Genomic DNA, 22,110 nt, shown 5'->3' with positions numbered 1-22,110 from the left:
TTAACAAAGAGGTTGAGAGGTCCAGTAGAAAGTCAGTTATGTAATCGGGCTATGAATGGTTGCATTATTCATTGTGGATAATATTTGTTATGAGGTCATCCCCTTTCTCCATTCATAAACTGATCCCTATTTTAAAATAACTATGGGCCAAATCCTCAGCTGGTGCAAATCACTGCATTCCCCACCGTGGAGCTTTGCTAATTTACACCATCTGACAGTCTAGCTCTCTTATTCAAAAATACTCACTGAATAGTTTGGACAAATATTTTTCAGCCTATGCGTCAGTCAGTCATAAAACTCTTTGCAAACCGATCACTGTTCATCATTCCTATTGCATGGTTGGGCCCCAAATCTCTCTGACTAGTGGAATGACATTTTTTAAAATGGGAGAATTGTGAATAAGAAATAAAGCACTCCTGGGATGAATCATTTTTTGATGTGTGTTAAAACTAGTGACTTGCAAACATTTTCACAACTCTCTGCCAGTTGTTCAGATCATCAGGAATAACTCAAACCCATGAAATGTAGAACTCAAACTCACATCAAAACTGCACAACTCACATCTTTTACTATTTGACCAGCTTTCCTCGTGGATGTTACCTCAGGTCATCTCCCAGAAGTTGTGGGCTGCTATTTGGTCCTACACAATGGGGAAGGGTCAATCCCATCTTCTAGACAACAGAGATACATTGTCTGAAATGGGGCTCTTTCTCCCTTGGGACATGTACATTCTAAGGTTCAGTTTCATCTTTGTTTCCATAAGTGTCCTGGAATCTGAACACAAGCACAGGATATGTCATTCCACATCTTTAGTTTTTGTTTTTCTGAGAATTCTGGGGCCAATTAAATGTGGAATCAATGTATCAATCAATCAATGTGTCACATCAACTTGTGATATTTTTCTTTAGCCAAATAGAGAATCAGATTCACCAGCAGCTCTGACGTCTTTCTGCTACTCTAATCATGCAAAGCAACCATAAATACATCTTAAGTGTCCAGTGTATGTCTGCCATTGGAGCAGTGCAAAGCATCTGTGCTTCCTGATGAGTCTGGTATCTCATCTTTTATAAAAAAAAATAATTTCAAAATAGTTTATTAGATAGCTGCAATTACAGATTAATTCCTGAACTTAATATTCCTAGCTAGCCAAACCATTATCTGCACACCATTAATCCAGATCACTTTTGTATAAATATTTGCTACGAATATGCATGTTTATGGGATTAGGCTAAATGATACATTAATAAGATCCCTTGAATCCCTTTTATGTCATTTGAGAAGGTAATTTACACAAATCTTTTTCTGTCTGGGTGTTGGAAAGCTAATGAATTTACCAGGTCTTCAAAACAAAAAGTTCCAGGTAACAAACTTCATAAGCAAATAATTTTATCAAATTCATTTTTGGCAAGGATATTTCCCATTTTGTAATCTTCAGGCCAAATGGATAGTGTCTAGTGTATGGTTAATCTTTTACAGACATCGCCTGAGAAGAGTATATTAATCAATGCTCTTTCCATCAGTCTTTCTACTATTCCTGAATAATTCATCCCCAAAAAATAAGCTGCAACCATGAAGTGGCTAGCATTTATTTCTTTTACTTTACTCTTCAGTTTTGGTATATCCAGAGATCTGAAAAGATCTGCTAGAGATGCAGGTAAGAAAGATCTATATTAGCTACTTGCTTTCATGTTGTCTTTGCAAACCTTGTATTTTATAATTGTTTTGGTGACTGGTTGAAGTTAATTTTGCCATTTCATAACTGAACTTTAAAGGCATGATCCAAAGTCAATGGAAATTAATGAAACAATTACCACTTACTTCAGGAGGCTTAGAATCACACCCCAAAAAGGAATGTAGAAATCCCATAATCTTAGGTAGGCCTGAAGCAATATCCTTCCAGATAACACCTGTAGTAATTACGTTTTATCTAGTGAAAGTCTCTCTTTTACTTTCAGTTAGCGTAATTGTTCTTCACTGCTTCAAAAAAATCACCAAGTAGTGTTATTAGGGCAGAATGGCTGCCAAGTTCCACCCCAGAGGTGTATGAAGTACAGTGGTAGATGAATGATTGCTTTATGCACACACCTTGCAAAGAGCCTTGGAATGAACAATGCTGTATAATCAAAAGCTACATTCACTGCAGATAGGCCAAACTGAAATCTTTTATATGACACTTCCACTCACTGAGGACAATGGTGATTTGCATACAGTGGAACAAGAATCCAACCCAACCTGGCTTTAATTTTGAGTTTGCAAAATAAAAACTCTTCCAACAGATCCCCAAACCAAAATGTATCATCCTCATCTCATCTCCAGTTTGAATAGTACAATGGTTGTCATTGAAAGTCCACACTTGCCAATAGTTATAGGCCTGGTCTACACCAGAAAATTAGGTTGGCATAACTATGTCTCTCAGGGGTGTGAAAAATCCACATCCCTGAGTGGCAGAGTTATTCCAGTCTAAGTCGCTGTGTAGACAGTGCTAGGTCAATGGAAAAATTCTTCTGTTGACTGAGCTATCACCTCTTGGGGAGGTGGATTATCTATGCAAATGAGAGAACCCAGTCTGTCGGCACAGGTAGTGTCTATACTGAAGTGTAGACATACTCATGGTAGTTATTTCCTATACTTGAAATAGGAACATACTTATGCAGTTAAACACTAAATCAGAAAAATGCCAGTGGTGGGAATATTTTACTTAGGATAGATTAGCACATGTAAGAGGCCAGGGTAGCCAATGGCAAGTGGAATAGGTGGGCCAGATGAGATGAGATTAGAGAGAGGGAGAATACAGGGTTAGCAGAAATGCAGGTTAGCAAGTGGTGGGATTTCTAAAGTGCTCAGCATTGGCCTTTCTCCGATCCCACTGAAATCAGTGGGAAAATTGCCAGAGTTCAAGAGTTAGGTTAATGGTGAACATGTTTGAAAATCCCACCCCAAATGCCCAGAATATATTCGCTATAGGGGCATGATTCTATACATAGCTAATGTAAAAAATGATCCTCATTGTTCTCTTTTCTTTTTCCACTCAGAACACAAGAGTGAGATTGTCCACCGTTTCAACGATTTAAAAGAAGATACTTTTAAAGGAGCGTAAGTGACCATTCGAGTTATGTTCTGTAGTGATAATCATCCTCATCATTTTACATTTTTAGTTGGCCAAAAAACCCCATCAAGATGAATCAATAGAATACACGAGACATATAAACAAAGAATGTGACAGAAATTTTAGCCTTCTAAATGTCCAGTTAGATAATATATGGATAAAACTTGCTTGCTGAAGCAGTCACAATCCTACATTTGGTTGATGCTCAGGGGTGAGTGACAGTATCATTGTCTGGCCTTGTGGCAACACAATACATTGCTCCTTGCAAGATTTAGTCAGAGTCCCTCAGTGACCCGCTAGGGCCTAAGAGTAGTGTGGTAGTGTGATTCCCTCTGGATGACTGAAGGAGTCACATTTATAGATCAAACGGATGTTTATTTGAGACAAGTCAGCTTGACCTATGTGGTTTTTAGGCATGATGGAGATAACAGAAGATCTCATTATTCAACAATGACAATAATAATTAACTTATAGCACCTACAGGTGTGCTGGGTACAAGTTCCAGGAAACACACAGAAGAAAAGTCCATGGTCTGAGGCACTTATAGTCTATGTCATGGTCTTGCTAGAGAAGTGTTAAGATAAACCATACACTAGGAAGAGGAATGGACAAGGAAGGATACTGATTGTGGAAATATGATTATGTGGTTTCTCAGTTTAGGCATCTGTTTGACATTTGAATGCACAATTTTTGCTCTCAGCCATTTGCACGATAGTGCATACAAGTTTGTGTACACTGGTACTGAGGCCCCTGGAACATCTGGCCCTCACTAATTTTGTTGAGCCTACAGCAAACTTCTTGCCTGCCTCTTTCACTCAGTGGTTCTCTGTCTGGTTACCAAAGATACCAGCAAAGTCTCTGAATCCAGAAGAAGACTAGCACTTCAGGGAAGTTATTTCCCCCCCCTTATCTACATCTTTACAAATATGCTTTGTGTTTCAGTGCCCTGATCACATTTGCCCAGTATCTCTACAAGTGCCCTTATGAAGAGATAGCTAAACAGGTGAAGGATGTCATGGATCTTGCACACAAGTGTGTTGCCAATGAGCAGGACCCGGAGTGTTTGAAACCAGTGGTAGGCAAAGAGTCCATTGTTATTGTGATTCTTCTCTGTTTACACTGCAAATACAGCATTATGATAAAGCACTCAGTAGCAATCTTTAATACTGAACCAAAATCACTTATTGGTATTTCATCACAAAACATTAAGACTCTCAGGTTTTGATACTGCTAGCGAGCTACTCTCCATTGTATATATATTCTGAAACATGGTGCTTGATTCTCTTACATTTTGAGAGTGGGATTTCCAAAAGCATCTAAATGACTTACGAGCCTATGTTCCATTCATTTTCAATGGGATGCGGGGTCTTAAGTCTTTGCTCAGATTTTCAAAGATGCTTAGGTGTCTAAAATGCATATAGGTATTTAGCTTACTTAGGCATTTTAGAAAATCCCAGTAGTAGGCACCTAAGCATCTATGCATCTTCAGGTACCTAAATAACTTTGAAAATCTAGCCCTTAGGCACTTTTGAAAATGTTTAGCCTGAGTGCATTAAATTTCCACAGATGCTTGCCCAGTCTAGTCAATCACAATTTGAAAACACCTGAATTCTGAATGCTTTGAAATTTGGAACCAGACCTGAAATTTGCAACTTGGGCTCAGCCACATTAACATATGCTCAGAGGCAGCACTATAGTTAATGTGCCAGTTTGGAACTGTATTCTAGCTCATTCTAACTGGTAATTCAACTAACAGGAATCCTATGGCTTCATCTCAAAGGCTGCCCAAATTAATATTTAACTATAGGAATAACAACTGCTTCCCAAATTCACCCACATATGCTCATTGACTTCAGTGAGGCTAACTGCATAAGGTGACCAGGATTTGTTCTAGAGCCTACTAAGTCAAACCTCCAGTGAATCCATCCCAATAATAAAGCATTAAAATGGTAAATTAAAGTAATATAAATATAGGACCAGATTTTCAGGTGATCTCAATTGGCAAAACTCTAATTAAGTCAATGGAGCTGTGTCAATGTACACCAGGTGAGATTCTGGCTCATGAATTCTAATTCTTTTCAGATTAGATGTATTTTATAAAAATCTAGATGACTGAAAATTTACATCAGACATTCCATGAACAACCTTAACTCTGACCCTAGTCAATGTATTTTCCCCTATAGCCTACTATTGTCCTGGATGAAATCTGCAAAATAGAGATGCTTGGTCAAGCATATGGCGAAATGGCCAACTGCTGTAGCAAAGCTGACCCTGAAAGAAATCAGTGTTTCCTGTCATTCAAACATTCTTCTCCAGGGTTCCTTCCTCCATATCAAAGACCTGAGCCTGAAGTAATGTGCAAGACATTCCAAGAAAACAAAGAGTCGTTTATGGCACAGTAAGAACATTGATTTTATATTATATATTTTTAGTCGTGGAGAAAAGCAGTGTTCACCATGCTGCCTGTGCTATCCTGCCACACAGGAGCACATTTTAGAAAAACTGCCTCTGTGTGTGTGCGGAAACCGCTGCACACACACATTGTGAACACTCGACTAGGTCACTTATGCAGTTTTTAGAATATACAGCTGGTCAAAATTAGAAATTTTAATGAAAATTTTCACTGAATGTAGTTGCTAGACTGGATTGAATTTTTTCATTTGAGAATTTTCTTTGAAATCTTGCTTTTTGGCAAACCTTTCCCCCCTTCATTTCTGGTTTTTGGATTTCTCTTCCACCCCCCCTCCCCTTGTTCCTCTTCTCATTTTGTTACTGAAGAGAGACAGGGAAATGTTAAAAAGAGAGAGAAAAAAGCTGCAGTCTGCTCTCCCCAAAAACCTCTTTAAAAGGGATTTTTTTGTTTATTTCCCTTTAAAAAAAATCAGGGAATTTTGCAAGTTTTGCTCCCCCAAATAAATAAACGAATAAAGAATGTTAACAAAAATCTGAGCAGCTGAAAATGTAAGGAGTTCACACAAAAATCTGCAATACAGCTGAGAACTGGGCATGTATCATTGGTAGTTACCAGAGCTAGAACTGGTTTGTTTTAGTATAGAATTGTTTAATAAAAGCTTTCTATAGACTAGAGGCTATTTGTTGCTGGTTGTAACACACATTGTTTTGCATTTTCTTTTCAGTCACATTTATGAGGTCTCAAGACGGCACCCATTTCTTTATGCCCCCACAATCCTTGCTCTGGCTGTTGACGTTGAGCATGCAATTGAACACTGTTGCAAAGAGGCCACCATTAGCATTTGCTTGGATGGAAAGGTATTCAGATTTTCAGTGTGAAAAACCAAATATTGCTAACTATTAAAAAGTTTCCTTCTGCTCTTAACTGTACTTCTGTTTATTGAACAATTTTAACCTTAAGGGGACACAAGCAAATCTTGTTTAATAACATTTTTCAAATAATTTTGTTCTGTCAATTTTTTTACAATAATCTCTAGGAATTTTGAAATTAAAATCTGCCTCTCTCCCCCCTCGTATCTGTATACACTAATCTGTTTTTTTTAAAGCAATGCACACAAATGACAGATTACTGGCATTGAATGTAGTGGTGTGTGAAAATGGCAGGGGAAATATTGATAAAAATTATATGAAAATAGTTATAGTTATGTTCCAGGTCATCTAATTGCCTGGAAAGTTTGCTTTTTGTGAAATTTTCATAAAGTGGGTGGCTTCATGCAGCAAAATGTGTGTGTATGTGTGTGTGTGTGTGTGTGGTGGGGGACGGGGGGAAGGAAATCACATTTTTGCATGTTTGTGTGTGAAAACTGATCTTCGTCTGAATAAATACTACCTGACCTCTCACAGAAAACTATCTGCTCATGAACGAATCAGTATGTTACAGACAGAGGGTTGAAAAATTTCACATTTTGAAATTTCATGATACGAGTATATATTTTTACCATCAAAAATTTTGCAAGATTTTCATCCCTTTCCCAACCCATTCTGTCAATCCGTGATCATTATTGCTCAGCTGTACTAAATATGGGCAATATACATTCCTTAGGAAAAAAATCACATGCTTATTGCCTGGGTCTAGACTGTGATGGAGCAGCATGCAGTACAGGAGAGCAAGGGGGAGTAAGACACACCTTAGGTCCAGGCATGCAGGGGTAAGCCGTCACTGTACTTCCTGCCCTGAGCAGATAGGACATGAAACATTAACAGCTTTGGTTCTGCTTTCTTTTCAACTGCATGCACTCTCATGATTTGGTACCAGTATGGATCTGTAGCAGAGTATCTCCCTTGACATACGTTTATGGGGAAGTTACGATCTAGCCATTAACCTACTTTAGAATGCTATGGGCTAAATTCTGCCTTTACTAATACTCAGACCCAGTGATTATTCACTCCCAGTTATTTCAATGTGGTGGGTCAGGTAGGTGGCACAGAGAGTAGCATACAGTCCTACGAGCATAGGGCTGTGTAGTCCCATTCAAATCAACTGAGCTATTTGCAGAGCAAGGTGCTTCTTACACAGGAGGCGAGTAGTAGAATTTGGGTGCACAATACACCCACACACAAAATAAAGGGTTGGAGCTAAGGATTGCCTAATGAACTCTAGGTTTGCTTGGACTTTTAGTTAATCAGGAAAGAGCCCTTTGTGTTTCTAAACTGGCGCTGCCAGCCTTTTCTTTTCTAATCCATGAAATGTGATCATTTCGTTTAACAATGTGCTTGTTATTACTCTAGCTTTCTTTGATAAAGGAAAGAGTCCTACTTCTGAGCAAGAAGTACACCTACACCTGTGGAATCCTGAAGAAGTTCGGAGAAAGAACTTTCCAGGCAAAGTAAGTCTCTGACCCCTACTTTAGAATAAAAATCGAGTGGTTGTCATAAGACCTGAAGACACATCAGAGAAAAGCATCCGAAACAAATCAGTAACTTGTTTGCATGTGCTGAGTTTGATGCTCCTTCTTCTAATACATGTGGAGGTGCTTTTTGCAGAAGGAACAACTAGCACTGACAGCCATTCTGAAATCCAGTGTAAAGATTAGGCCAGGGAAGCGTTTTCCCAGTTATGGGCCAATTCCTACTGTGCTTCTGCTAAGCTCCCATTGATTTCAATGTCTAATAGAATTGTGGATTAGTTTTAGTATATTGACACACACTAAGGAAGAATGATATTTTTTACGTTAATGGTGAATGTTAGTGAAAGGCTAGCCACATGGGCTAAAGGCAGATGTAACCATCTCTAGAATTCATTTTGCCAAACTGTTCGCTCAGCTATGGAGTTGCATAGGATGGTGTCACTTACCTCAGAATCAGAGACTCTGATGTTCTTAATCTACCTTTCTTCAATATATATATATATATATATATATATATATATATATAGCTTGGAGATTTTGGTGATGGGCACTTTTGTAAATGACAAAAATCAATCAATCAATCCGGACAGGGACAGCACCAACCTCTTTTGGGGGAGGGTGTGTGGATGGCTGAGGTGGGCTAGACAGGAAATTGGAGGGGCTGCACCTCCCCTTGAGGCCCTGCCCCTCTCCGTCATCCAATCCCCTGCTCCTCCTTAGGTAAATGGTAACTCCACCTCCCCCCGCCAGAGGCCCTGCCCAGGTTGGAGGCCAGAAGCTGGAGCTGGGCAGTACTGGGGGGGTGGGGGGAGCTATAGCTCCACAACCCCCCTCCTCTGCTAGTCCCTGAATCCGGAGCCTGTTCCAGAAGACAGAAGGGAGCCCCGTCCCCAGCAGAATTGTAGTTCAGTTTCAGATTTATAGATTTTAAGGTCAGTAGAGGGTCCGTCTAATGATCTAGTCTAACTTTCCGCATAACAGAAGAGACAGATTACACCCAGTGATTCCTGCAAGTAGCCCAGTACTTTGAAGTTGAACTAGTGCATTTGTTTTAGAAGAGCCACACACACGGAACCAATTTAAAGACTCCCAGTGATGAAATATTTCCCCTAACCCTGCGTAATTTAAAGCAGGGTGGATACAATTCAGTGATTAAAAAATAAGTTGTATTTCATTTAAATTAAATACAAGTTTTTAAAAATAATCCTATTTAAAATTAAATTTGAAATTATGGCATCTTATGTTAAAGCCTAAATGTATTATAATCTATTAAAACATTTAGATTAAATAAAATATATATGAAACAGTACATGGCTGCTGCCAAGATATTAAGAAAGTCAAGCCACTCACCTGGTAGTAGTTACTATATAAGACCCTGGAACCAGTTTGTTGAAAAACTTAATTAAGAAATTACAGCAGAATCCTCTTCTATGGGTGCAGTGAGAATATTGTTTTCAGTTCAGTTCACTGACTAGTCATTTAAAGTTAAGAAGCCAATGGGAGTTAAAAAACAAAAACAAACAAACAGCAGAAAAGCTTGTTTTCCTCTTCCAATCTATGAACAGAAATGAGGTGTGAGAGAATGAGATATACTAGTTCTAAAATCATTAGTTTTATTTAACTAAAAAACAAGGTAAAATGCTGTTTTTGTGTATTTAACTGAATTTGAATTTGCACCCAAATAGAGCTTGACACAAATCACAAGTACAAAATTAATCAGCTTCTTGTAAATAAGAAATGCATCATTCACCATTTGTTAACAATCAAAAATGTGAAAATTAAGTTTCTGATTAAATGTACATTTAGCTATATAATTGCTTAAATAAATGTGTATAGATAAAGTGTGTCCTCCTAGTTAGTCAGAAGATGACCAAGTTTAGTGTAAATGCTATATTTGGTTACAAATCAACATGTTTTAATGATTACCAGCCAATGAGACTTTCTTTAGGGGTAGAGTGGAAACCCTAAAAAAGTACAAATACAAAACAAAATGAAAATCACTGATTTAATTCAAGCTCTTCTGTTTGCTGATTTAAGTCATGATTAAAATAAATGATTTAAAATTGCTTTATTTAAACCAATCCATCATGATTTAGAGTAACCTAAATTGTAATGACTTGCAAGTTTCATTTTCAATACAGAGCTTTAAATCAGACATTTTTCTGATTTTTCCCCTTTTTAGTACTCTTGCTTTAATTAGCCAAAAATATCCTAAGGCTTCATTTTCAGAGATTTCCAAAATTGTAAAGGATATCGTACATGTCTATGTGGAGTGTTGTGCTGGTGACATGATCGAATGTACAGATGACAGGGTAAGTTACATTGCTTTTGCTTCATATTGACATATTTGAAAAAATCAGGACACTGCCTGTTCCCTTACAACGATACACCTATACACTCTTCGCTGGTTGGCACCTTAAAAAGTCAGAGCTGGATCCTCAGCTAGTGTAAATTGGGCCAATTTACACCAACTCTGGATCTGTTACATTAAAAGAACAGTAAGGTTGCAAAGTCAAACATTCAAAAAAGTTAGGAAATGCCAGGAATAAATTTGCCTGTGCCACCTTAATTTTGCCTGCTTGTGTATATGTATTATAATACAGTCTTTAATTATGTGACACTTACTATACTATTTTTTCCATGTTAATATTTTTTAAACATAGTTTGTCATGTTGGATTCGGAACTTTTCCATTCACCACAAAGACCTCTGCCACTTGAATTTATGGAGTAACTGATAGTAGTAAAAAGATCTGATGAAGTAACTGATAGTAGTAAAAACATCTGATGAAGTAACTGATAGTAGTAAAAACATCTGATGAAGTGAGCTGTAGCTCACGAAAGCTCATGCTCAAATAAATTGGTTAGTCTCTAAGGTGCCACAAGTACTCCTTTTCTTTTTGCGAATACAGACTAACACGGCTGTTCCTCTGAAACCTGATAGTAGTAGTAGTAGATCATTAATCAGTTTGGGGGATGGGACACTTTGCCAGTGGGTTTCATTGATAGTTGCTGACAGCGGAGGAACAGGGAGACTCAGAGATCTCGGGTTCTATTCTGGGTACTGGAGAGGCATGTGCTCTAGTGGGCACAAACTCTCCTGACTGTTCACCCCCTCTAGCTTTCTAATGACAAAGGAAGGGACATCACCACCCCATGCTGGCCCAGGGTTGCCATGGCTCCAACCATGTTTCAGCAGACAGCAGTGTCTACAGCTGGAACTCCATTAGCTCTGGCTGCTCTTCACTAGGCAGAAAGCAGCCTAATGGAGTTTCTGGTGTAGCCTCCTGAAAAAACTGTTTCCCCTCTCTAGTGAGTCTCCCATTTCCTTAACAAATTGGCAAGCTCAGCTCTGACTTTGGCCTCAAAACTGGAAAAAGAAAAGCAACTGGGAAACTAAAAATAAGTAGTTGCTTATAAAGGCCTTTTAACTGACACAGTATCATTCCTTTTGCAGGCAGAGGTTGTGAACTATATCTGCTCTAAACAAGACATCTTCTCCAGTAAAATAAAAGATTGTTGTGAGAAGCCAGTGGTGGAACGAAGTGAGTGTGTTGTTAGGGCACAGTTTGATGACACACCTGAAGGCTTGCCCTTGCTAGCTAAGAAGTACATAGAAGACAAGGAGGTGTGCAAACCCTTTACTGCAGGGCAAGATGTCTTCATGGCAGAGTACGTATAGCAAATGTCACATGTTCTTGTGTCTAGCCTTAGCTCATTACGTTTGTATGTACACAGAGGGACTGATAGGCCAGAAGTAGATTTATTTGAAATGACTAAAATATAAAGGGCCAGATGTCCTGCTGGTGACGTCTCTGAACTGTCATTTTACACCACCTGAGGATCTGTCCTGCAGAGTATTGTAACCAAGTATATAATGGAGAGATTCCTTTGTCTGGTTCTTTGAGTGGCTGACCTATCGCTTATGGCATCTTGAAATTCTATCCATTTTCCTCTATTGTAATTCCCACATTTTGCGACACATTGTATTTACCACCATCCTTTTGAAGATAAATTGCAGGTCATCAGTGCTTCTCTTCAGTTTGTCAGTGGCATGAGATTCCTTTACATTCAGGAGTTCCATGTGCTTCATCTGTAATATCTAATTTTAAAAGTTTTTTTTGTTCCTGGGCCACAGCTTCTCCATCAGCAGCCATGTTGACAGACTCTTCTTATAGCTCCAAAAACTGTACTCTATTAGTCAGGCTGCTGCTCCACCACCTGTGCACAGGAGAACTGTAGCCAAACTGGAAAAAATTGTACCCATGACAAGCATGTAATCATGTTACTTGTTAGAGGCTACTACATTCTTAAACTCTAATGTTGGCAGTTTTCATGTTCCAGATTTCTTTATGAATATTCGAGAAGGCATCCTGAGTTCTCTAGTCAGATGCTTTTGCGGATTGCTAAGGGCTACGAATCCATCCTGAAAGAGTGCTGCAAAAAAGAGAGTGCTTCTGAATGTTACAGTCACGCAGTAAGTTCTACTGTTCAATCACACATAACAGGAAAACATTAGAATGTTTTGGTGATGAACTCTCATGAGTTGATCGTGACCGATAGGATTCTGATGGTTAGGGATTTACTGGGGATTAATAAAGGGGATTAGTTGGGATTTGCATAGATGACATAGCATTTCTGTGTTTGTCATTCATGACAAAGACCTATGGTTTTCTGGAATGAATGAATGAAGAATTAGAGTAACTCCATAAAGCACCCCGAGCCCATGTAAAATGACTGAGATCATTAAGTTAAGTTCTAGTGGACATGTATGCACATCAAAAAAGCAACCTCATAGAGACATCTTATATGTTAACTTCTGCAGAGGGGCTAAAGATTCAGTGAACACGGAGAATGGATAGTTCTGTGATTCCAGAAACGGTCCCTCAAATTGAGGGTTAAGGCATGTTAGTAGAACAAAATATGTTGCCTTTAATTTTGTTGTTCTCTTTTTAATCCATTGAACGATCTCCAAAGTTAAAAGCCCTGTAACTTTTACTAACACTAAATTGGTTTAATAAAAAGATACAAAAATAAAACAAAACTCCAGACATCTTGTATGTAGTAAGTCAAAGCGTTTCCTCCCCTCCCACCCCCGTCAATGGATGGATTTGAATCCACTTTCAAAATCCTATGCCAACCTAATAGGACTAATGGCAGCAATGGCAGTGGCCCCAGTGGGGATCAGGGACACATTGTACTAGGCCTTGTACAAATGTATATAAACAGTCTCTCTCCCAAAGAGTTTACCATTCAGTGAGACATTCTAACTAGACAGAATGGAAGTGGATTTGTTAGAAGGTGACAACTTGCATAAGCTCTTTTTACAGTGCTACTGGAGTCAATTGCTGGAAGATGAAGCTATACAAATTTAAAACTGAAAATAAGTTGCAAATTTTTGCAGTGAGAATAATTAGCTATTGGAAGAATTTACATCCTTGGGTAATAGATTGCTAATTACTTGGAGACTTTTAAACAAGATTGGATGTCTTTCTAAAATATGCTCTAGTTCAACCATGAGTTATTATACTCAGTGCAGGAATTACTGGGTGAAATTCTATACTTGTGATAGGCAGGACATCAAAATAAATGGTTATACTATTCTCTTTGATCCTTAAAATCTATGGCGCTATGATTTTGCAAACCTGGACAAAACTGCACTAAAACTAAAGTGGTGCACAAACACTTTTTTCCATTTGAAACCCACCTATTTGCTTCTATAGCATTTGTGAACCTTCTGTTCACTTTTCACAGATGTCTGTGTGAGCAAAAATATTTTCACAAGAACGTTCATAGACAGAGGAAATACGATGTATACTGTCTAAATGAACATTCACATTAGGAGTGAATAATTCTGAATAATGAACAAGTTCCTACAAGTCAAAGGTCATTCTCAAGAGGAAGGATGATAGAGTGGTTAGGGCAGTAGTCTGTGACTCAGGATATAACATTCAGTTCCCTAGTCTGCCACAGACTTGGTGCATGCCCTTGGGCAAGTCACTTAGGCTGTCTGTGACTCAGGTCCCCATCTGTATATTGAGAATATTTTCCTACCGCGCAGATGTGTTGTGAGGACAAATACAATAATGATTGCAAGGGTCTCAGACACACTGGTGATGAGGGCCATAGGTGTACCTCAGAAATGATACAATATTTATGAATAGAAAGGGCCTAAATGGGATAGATAGGAGTTCCTTTGTGAGTTGGGTGTACGCTCTAATGAGAGCCTTAGATAAATAACCTGCCTCTAATAATGATTATATTTACTTGCAGGAAGAGAAACTCAGGAGTCACATCCAGGAGACTCAGGAAATAATAAAAACTAACTGTGATCTCCTTGCGAGCTTGGGAGAACATGACTTCCAAAAAGCGTATGTTTCTTTGTTTTGGAGTGGTTTCATGTTTATATAGTGAATGTTCGGGATTTTATAAAGGTGAAATTCTCCAGACCCAAATGAATAAGACAAGGGTACAATTTAACCATTAGCGTTTGTTCAGCTGGCAGTGCAGACGATGCCATTATTCCAATTAAGAAGAAGAGTATTTAGAAGTTATGGTATGAACAGGAATGTAGGCTTTCATAGTGTATGTAATAGTAGACTCATTGCTGCTTCTGTTACAACGGCTAAGAATGCAAAAAATTAGTTCAGCTTTGGACCGATATATTTGTATTTCATTGAACAGCCCTATCAAGGTGCTTTATTTAAAAATTTTCTTCATAGTTGAACAGTCTAGAATATTTTTTATTTCAGTATCCTTGGCTGCTACACCAGGAAAATGCCTCAAGTGTCACCTGAAACATTGATTGAAATCTCAAAGAAAATGGCAGCCGCTGGTAGCAAGTGCTGCCAGCAACCTGAAGCTAGACACATACCTTGTTTAGAAGAACATGTGAGTACGTTTCTTTCTTTACTGTAGCTTTCTTTTTGATGTGTTTTCTGTGTACTGCACATTTACAACTCTAGGTATTCTGCCCAAATGCAGAGAGAGCAGCAATATTGTTCTCGAAGGTTCAACATCCTGTTAAGGAGGAAGTACAAAGTACGCTCTCTCATGGAGACATTGGCCAATATCTTTTTTTTTAAATAGAAGCCTAAAGTTAGGCTTCCAAATGCATAGGTGGAAATCTGCCCCATTTGCAATGGAGATGATCTTCCCAAATGCTGGTTACCATGTGAAATAGGTTTTATCTGAAAGCAGTTTAAAGATTTAGGCATTTCTGAACAAGGGTCTAGATCTGGCAGTGGGCTCATCTTGCTAGGAAGTGATGCCACTTGTGAAACTAGCAAAGAGCACCCAATGGGAGAGACCATGATTTAGAAAGGGCAACTTTTGTCTAGGACAATCACTTGTCTAAGTCTGAAAAGTTCCAGAATGACTGAATGTTTTCATTCTGTTTTCATGGGAGCTCTGCTTAACAAGAAGTGAAAGCTGCCAGCACCCCTGCCTATACTATTGCAACATTAGGAACATGCATTGCTTTTATTAGCATTAAAGCTAAGAGTGCTGTGAACCTTGTTTTATTGCTCTTCCTCTTTGTTCAGCTGAGCGTGGTGATTCAGGATATGTGCATGAGACAGGAGGCTACACCTATAAATGAAAAAGTCACACACTGCTGTGATGACTCATATGCTGACAGGAGACCATGTTTCACCAAGATGGGAGCTGATGAAAGCTACAAGCCCCCTCAATTCACCCCTGAACTGTTCACCTTCCATGAAGATTTGTGCACTGCTCCTGCTGAAACACAGCATATAAAACAGCTAACGTAAGATGTCTGTCTGCTAATTCACAGCAGATTTTAGGATTAAGCTCTGATAGAGAAGGAGAGTCACAGTTTAACATAATTTTCCATATGCAGTGTAGTTGTAGCCATGTTGGTCCCAGGATATTAGAGAGACAAGGTGGGTGAGGTAGTATCTTTTATTGGACCAACTTCTATTAGTGAGAGAAACCAGCTTTTGGGCCACACAGAGCTCTTCTTCAGGTGTGGGAAAGGTACTCCCAGAGTCACAGCAAAACGTAAGGTGGGTGAAACCAGACAATCACTACGCTCTCAAAATGAACTTGCACAGGAAAATGATAAAACACAAAAAACACACTATCACCTGTGGGTGAACACTTTTCACAAAGCGATCACTCCTTATCTGACCCTTCAGTCCTCAGCCTCAAAGGAAACCTGCACAACACCTTCATAAGACGAGCCTGGGAGCTTCAATTCATTACTCTGCTAGACACTAAAAATTATGGACTGAACAGAGACACTGGATTTATGGCTGATTACAACAATCTGTAACCCGCTAACCCCCTCTTTTTGTCCTATGATTGCTAAGTGTTAATGGGCCACTCTACCTTGAATGGTCCCTTGCACATATTGTAACTGCTCATTTCTAAACAATCTGTTCCACCATGCATTTTGTATGATGCTGGGAGTACCTTTCCCAGTCCTAAAGAAGAGCTCTGTGTGGCTCGAAAGCTTGTCTCTCACCAACAGAAGTTGGTCCAATAAAAGATATTACCTCGCCCACACCTTGTCTCTAAAATTTTCCATACACAGTGTGGAATCATTTGCTACAATAGCACTATGGTAGTCTTACCAGCGAGTTGTCAACACATCATCATTTACTAACGTGATGAATTTTATACCTAGCCAGGGCTTTGCAGCTACTATTTTCACAATTGTAGGCATTCAGTGGGCCAAATTCTCAGTTGGCGTAAGTCAACTGACTATACCAGTATACCCCACCTGAGGATCTGACCCATTGCACTGAAACTTTGAGCAATAATTTCCAATAGTCCAGTTAATTCACTTCACGGTCAACTCATATAGCTTAAAGAAAAGGAGTACTTGTGGCACCTTAGAGACTAACCAATTTATTTGAGCATCCGATGAAGTGAGCTGTAGCTCATGAAAGCTTATGCTCAAATAAATTGGTTATTCTCTAAAGTGCCACGAGTACTCCTTTTCTTTTTGCGAATACAGACTAACATGGCTGCTACTCTGAAACCTATCATATAGCTTAGTTTTTTTGTTTTTTAAAGAGGAAGAATTTTCTATGTTTTAGGATCCAGCAGCATGTGAGAACGACTTTAGGCAGTGATAACATCAATAAGAGGACATGGTTATTCAGCATGAGCCAATACATAGCTGTGCAATGCTAAGTAAGGTGTTATTTTCTCTGAATACTAAAAAGGGTCTATGTTGGCCAGTTTCACATAGTTATCCTAGCAGAGTTAGGTCTTAAAGAGGGACTTTGATGGTGGCTTTTTGCCAATCTGTGCAAGAAGTCTGTTCCAGACATAGGGGCAATGTTGCAAAAGGGATGAAGGTGGTTGTGGGAGCAGTGGACAAACAGTGTCATGAGGCTGGAGTTGTAGGTGGAGTGGCAGAAGCAGGGCTGGTGGTTATTTAAAGTTTCCTCTGCATAGTTTTATTATATTCCGCACTTAGGCTTGATCCAAAGTCCATTGGAATCAATGGAAAAACTCCCTTAAACTTCACTGAACATCAGCTCAGGCCCATATGGAGCATATTGTAAAGCCACAACAGGCCCTGGATCTGCACAGGAATCAGGGAAATGTGATATTACAAATTGGTAACTCAAGTCACAATAACTAGTATTAATTTTACTTTGCTGTATTTTGTGTTTGTTTGTGTCAGATTGCTTGTCAACCTCATTAAACTAAAGACCACTGTAACAGATGAACAGCTAAAGAAAATCTTAACAGATTTTACTGGCATGGTACAAAAGTGCTGCAAAGCTGAACAACACGAGGCATGCTTTGGGGTAGAGGTATCTCACTATTTTCATGTATTGAGGGTATATTCTTGATTAAAGGCACGCATGGAAAATGTCAATATATACATTTTAATCAAATGTTCAGCAACCTAGAATGGCTCTGTGTGTGAAGAAGCAATAATTTTGCCTAGATGATATACTCTACAGCAATATATATACATACGTGTGTGTGTATATGCATGCATAGAGATTTATTTAATCTAAAAGATATGTTTAAATCTGCTTGAGCTTGCATCCAACATTTTCCCTTTGTGCTAAAGATTCTTCTAGGATATCCAAAATAGGAGCTTTAAGGATTACAAATGAAAACTGCATCTGTATAATTGCAGAGAGGTCTGAATAATAACATGGAAAGAGGAAGAGCTGGGCAAATTATGTTCTGTGGATATTCATTCCAACTTTTAAACAAGTTTCCTTTGACTAAGCCCTCCAACTCCTTTTGATTTTTGCTTTTGCTGAATATTCAGGCAGACAATCACAGAGACTGTTAATTTTAAGCAAATATTGGAGAACAGTATCAGAAAGCAATTTCTGCAAGTTCTAAGCTTTATGCTTATCCAGTCAGGAGACAGAAGTGTGCAACGTGACTTGTGTCCAGTCAAAACAGTTCAAATTTCAAAATTCAAAAATCAAATATTTGGGAAAAGCTACCTGGGAGCGACCTACTAAGAATTATTCACAGAAATTGGAAAAATAATTTAAGACTCACGGACAACTCAGAGAAAGTATTAAAATTTGTCAAATATTCTTATTTTAAATTACTCAGTTGGCTCTCATGACACATACCCTCCCTTTAAAATGGTCCCCCATCCAATTTTAATAATGATTTATCCTTTAATGCTACTTCCATTATCATCCATATATTGAATATGTTCATATGAGCGTATAACTGAAATATAGAATTGGGGTATTTTAGACTAATTACGTATTTTATTTTTTTCTCATTACTCAGATACCACATAGGTGGGTACATTAAAAATGCAAGGACATAATACAGGCAGATAGGATATTAATCTTTTGGAAATAAATTTCTATATAAACGTGTTATCACTTTGAGTTTGCAGAATAAAGTATGAACTCTTGCAGCAAGCCTCTCCCAGGCAAACTGCCACAGGTCTTCCAGTCCTTCAGGACAAGGACCATTATAATTATCTCGTCAAACCTCCTGTGTAACACAGGCTGTAGAATTTAGCTTATAGAAGCTCCCTGCTCAAATACTATGCAATTTCCTTTCTTTGATTCTCTCTTGTAAATATTTGTAATCTTTTTCCAGGATCCAAAACTGATAGCTGAAATTAAAGCCATTTTAGGAATTGTCGGAGTCTAAAGCATTTCAGGTAACAGCAACAATATATATCTATTGGGATCTCTGTGCATTTAACTGCTCAGAACAAATATGCTCATAATTTAATGTCAGATATCTCCCTTGTTGTTATTTGTGTTACCATGGTGCCTAGGAGGCCTACTAATTGACCAGTATCCCATTGTTCTAGGGTTCTGTACAAACACAGAACAAAAAGATGGTCCTGGCCCCTTATGTATGTGGTTTTTGCTCTTACAGAGAATGTGCCAAAATTTTCTTCCCAAATTCAGAAGGGGTTTCCTAATTACTCCTTTATCATCACTGAACATCTCACTAACTTTGGCGAGCCCAATCCGAAGAATAATCAACATTCTGCTGAAATTCTAGGGTTCTTAATCTAAAGGATACATGCTGACAAAGAACCCTTCATAGTAATTTTCATACATTTCACCTTTTAGACCAGGGCAAAGATCAGGCTGGGATTTTCAAAGGAACCTAAGGAGATGGGTACCTAACTCCCTTAGGCTCTTTTGAAAAACCCAAACTATGAACTGTAAATCTCATTCATGATTTTGACTTGTATTTGGACCTCTAAATCATCCCAGATAGGTTAGTTGCGATAGCCATACAACCATCATCAAGACTGCATATTGATCAAAGCAAGAGAGAATGGATGGTTTTGGATGGGTTTGGGGGTTAAGGCACTGAACTGGGATTTAGGAATTGGAAATCCAGTTTTTATTCCTAAATTGAGGGCAGGTCACAGTCTCTCCTTACCTTAGTTCTTCACCTGCAAAATGGGAGAAGTTTTTACAGTACCTCACTGGGATGTTAGAAGGATAAATTAATATTTGTAAGGTGTTCAGATATTACGGCAACATGATCCATAGAGTTGTAGAAACATGGTAGACCTGTCCAACTGAATATATAGTTACAGTATGATTCTCTACTGATCCCTTTACAAGATGGCTAAATGTGGGTTGTAGCTTAACCCTGTTCCATGACTGGAGATAGAACACAAATACAACTTGTGTGGACGTGATCAAGGCTCTAACTGAGTTGGGGAGCTCTGTGCTTTAACTTGGTCTTCTGGCACAGATGTAGCTGTGCTCAGGACATTCCTATGCTGAGCTGACAATGGAAGTCTGACTTACAACACTGAGAAGCATTATGGTCCCAATCCTACAAGGAGTTACTCACATGCTTAACTTTGTGATGTGAGCAGTCCCAAATGATTTCATAGGGCAAGATCCTGCTCACATTCAAGTTAATGGAAAACTCTGATTGACTTGAATGGTACAGAATCAAGCACATAGTGTGTGAAGTTAAGCATGTGAATAATTTGGAGTACAGAGGCTCTGATCCTGCAATCTTAAACTGTATTTTTTAAAAAAAACCAAAACAAAAAAACCAAGCAGATGATGTGAACAGAACTCTTAACTACCACACATGTACTTTCACAAATGGATTGTGTCACCTTTGGTTATCAGACAGACAGAATTATTGTGTGCAGTGTTGTTGTAGCCGTGTTGGTCCAGGATATTAGAGAGACAAGGTGGGTGAAGAAATATCTTTTATTGGACCAACTTCTTTGGTGAGAGAGGCAAGCTTTTGAGCTTACATAGCTCTTCAGATTTGGGAAAAGAAGAAGAGCTCTATCTAAGCTCAAAAGCTTGTCTCTCTCACCAACAGAACTTGGTCCAATAAAATATTACCTCACTCACCCTGTCTGTCATATACAATTATTGGTGGTTTAGATGTACATTTTAGTTTTACCGAGTCATCCTTTTTGTTTCTCCTTCTACCCAGGTCACCAATGGAGAAAGGTGAAATTCATCTGTGCAACTTCTCCTGTACTTTGCTTCCTGCCCCCCCGACACTGACACGTGGTTTAGAATGCTGTTTAAAAAAATACCGAATGTTTTATGAACCACAGATTCTTCAGAAACTTCTCAGCTGTTAACAATAAGTACAAGTTGTAAACAAGTCCTCATTGTCTTAGTCTCTTGATTAATTCTGTGATACAAAAAGTTTGCAACACCCTATAGTCAAATGGTTTCATATTGTAACACTTACATACTAGAGATGGATCCCCCTTGTCCCTTCTTTTCCATCTCTTGTAAAATTTTAGTGTAACAATCATTATAATGAATGATTGTAATATTACTTTGGGCCAGATATTGAGACCCTTACCCTGGTCAGTAACACTAACTGAACTGTTGTATTGACTAAAGAGGCTATATGTAGAATATCAGGAGTTTCGGGTCAGGAGGGACCACCAGATGATTCTAGTCTAACTATTCTAGTCTAGTTAACATGAATAAAGCTATCAGAATCTGGCCTTTTACAAAACAAACATTTTACATCAGTAAAGATGGCTCCTAATATTCCTACACTTGGGGAAAATTTGGATAAAGATCTGGATTTGCAGCTCATATATTTCTCTCTTAAACACAGCCACAGACAGCAAATGTGGTTTTAAGTTCAGAGACGCCTCATTCAAAACATACGCCATAATCAGTGCTCTTGCACTGCACAGAGGTCACAAAACTCTGTTTGACTGAAAACCACTGAAGCGTTACATTGTTCTAGTAAATAGCTGTGGGTTAGTACATTTACTGGAACACCTCTAGTACATATTAATACTGTCCCATGTTTTCCCATCTGGTTCAGGCTGATGTCTCCTTTGGAGACCCTCAGCTCTGACATGTAATATGGGCAATACTACCTGCCTGTAAAACTGACCCTGACTGAAGTTCAGAAGCCCTGGTTCTTCACCTGATTAGACTGCAGAGGACATGCCCAGGAGAGCAGTGAGCTGTTCAGTCAGATGATATTCGGAGACAAAGGCAGAACTAGTTGAAAATGTAAAAAGCCGATTCATGAATGAAAGCCTTGAGTCCAGGTCACTATTATTCATGGCTTCATGTGAGTCTGTATTTAAGACTATGTATACAACCACAAGGTAGTCACGAAAAAGTGTTGCTGAATCCTGAAAGTTCCATGAGTTTGAGCACAAATCATTATTCATCCAAAGGTTTGTACCAGAAGTAAATTATTCACTCTTTGCTGGTCACAGTTTG

General features: G+C 38.6%; 1 protein-coding gene across 1 annotated transcript; it reads left to right on the top strand.

Annotated features, from left to right (window-relative positions):
* The first annotated feature begins 1,546 nt into the window (after nucleotides 1-1,546).
* On the top strand, nucleotides 1,547-21,015 carry LOC125635326 (albumin-like). Its single transcript, XM_048846890.2, has 15 exons — nucleotides 1,547-1,654; nucleotides 3,033-3,093; nucleotides 4,049-4,181; nucleotides 5,290-5,504; nucleotides 6,244-6,376; nucleotides 7,808-7,905; nucleotides 10,109-10,238; nucleotides 11,382-11,596; nucleotides 12,269-12,401; nucleotides 14,198-14,295; nucleotides 14,677-14,815; nucleotides 15,469-15,692; nucleotides 17,586-17,718; nucleotides 18,998-19,061; nucleotides 20,837-21,015. The coding sequence occupies exons 1-14, from the start codon at nucleotides 1,570-1,572 to the stop codon at nucleotides 19,049-19,051; spliced, it is 1,851 nt and encodes a 616-aa protein (XP_048702847.1). The 5' UTR covers nucleotides 1,547-1,569; the 3' UTR covers nucleotides 19,052-19,061; nucleotides 20,837-21,015.
* Nucleotides 21,016-22,110: the final 1,095 nt, after the last annotated feature.

This window comes from Caretta caretta, chromosome 4, assembly GCF_965140235.1.
Source record: "Caretta caretta isolate rCarCar2 chromosome 4, rCarCar1.hap1, whole genome shotgun sequence".
Classification (NCBI taxonomy): Eukaryota; Metazoa; Chordata; order Testudines; family Cheloniidae; genus Caretta; species Caretta caretta.
This window is presented reverse-complemented; position numbering and strand designations above follow the sequence as displayed.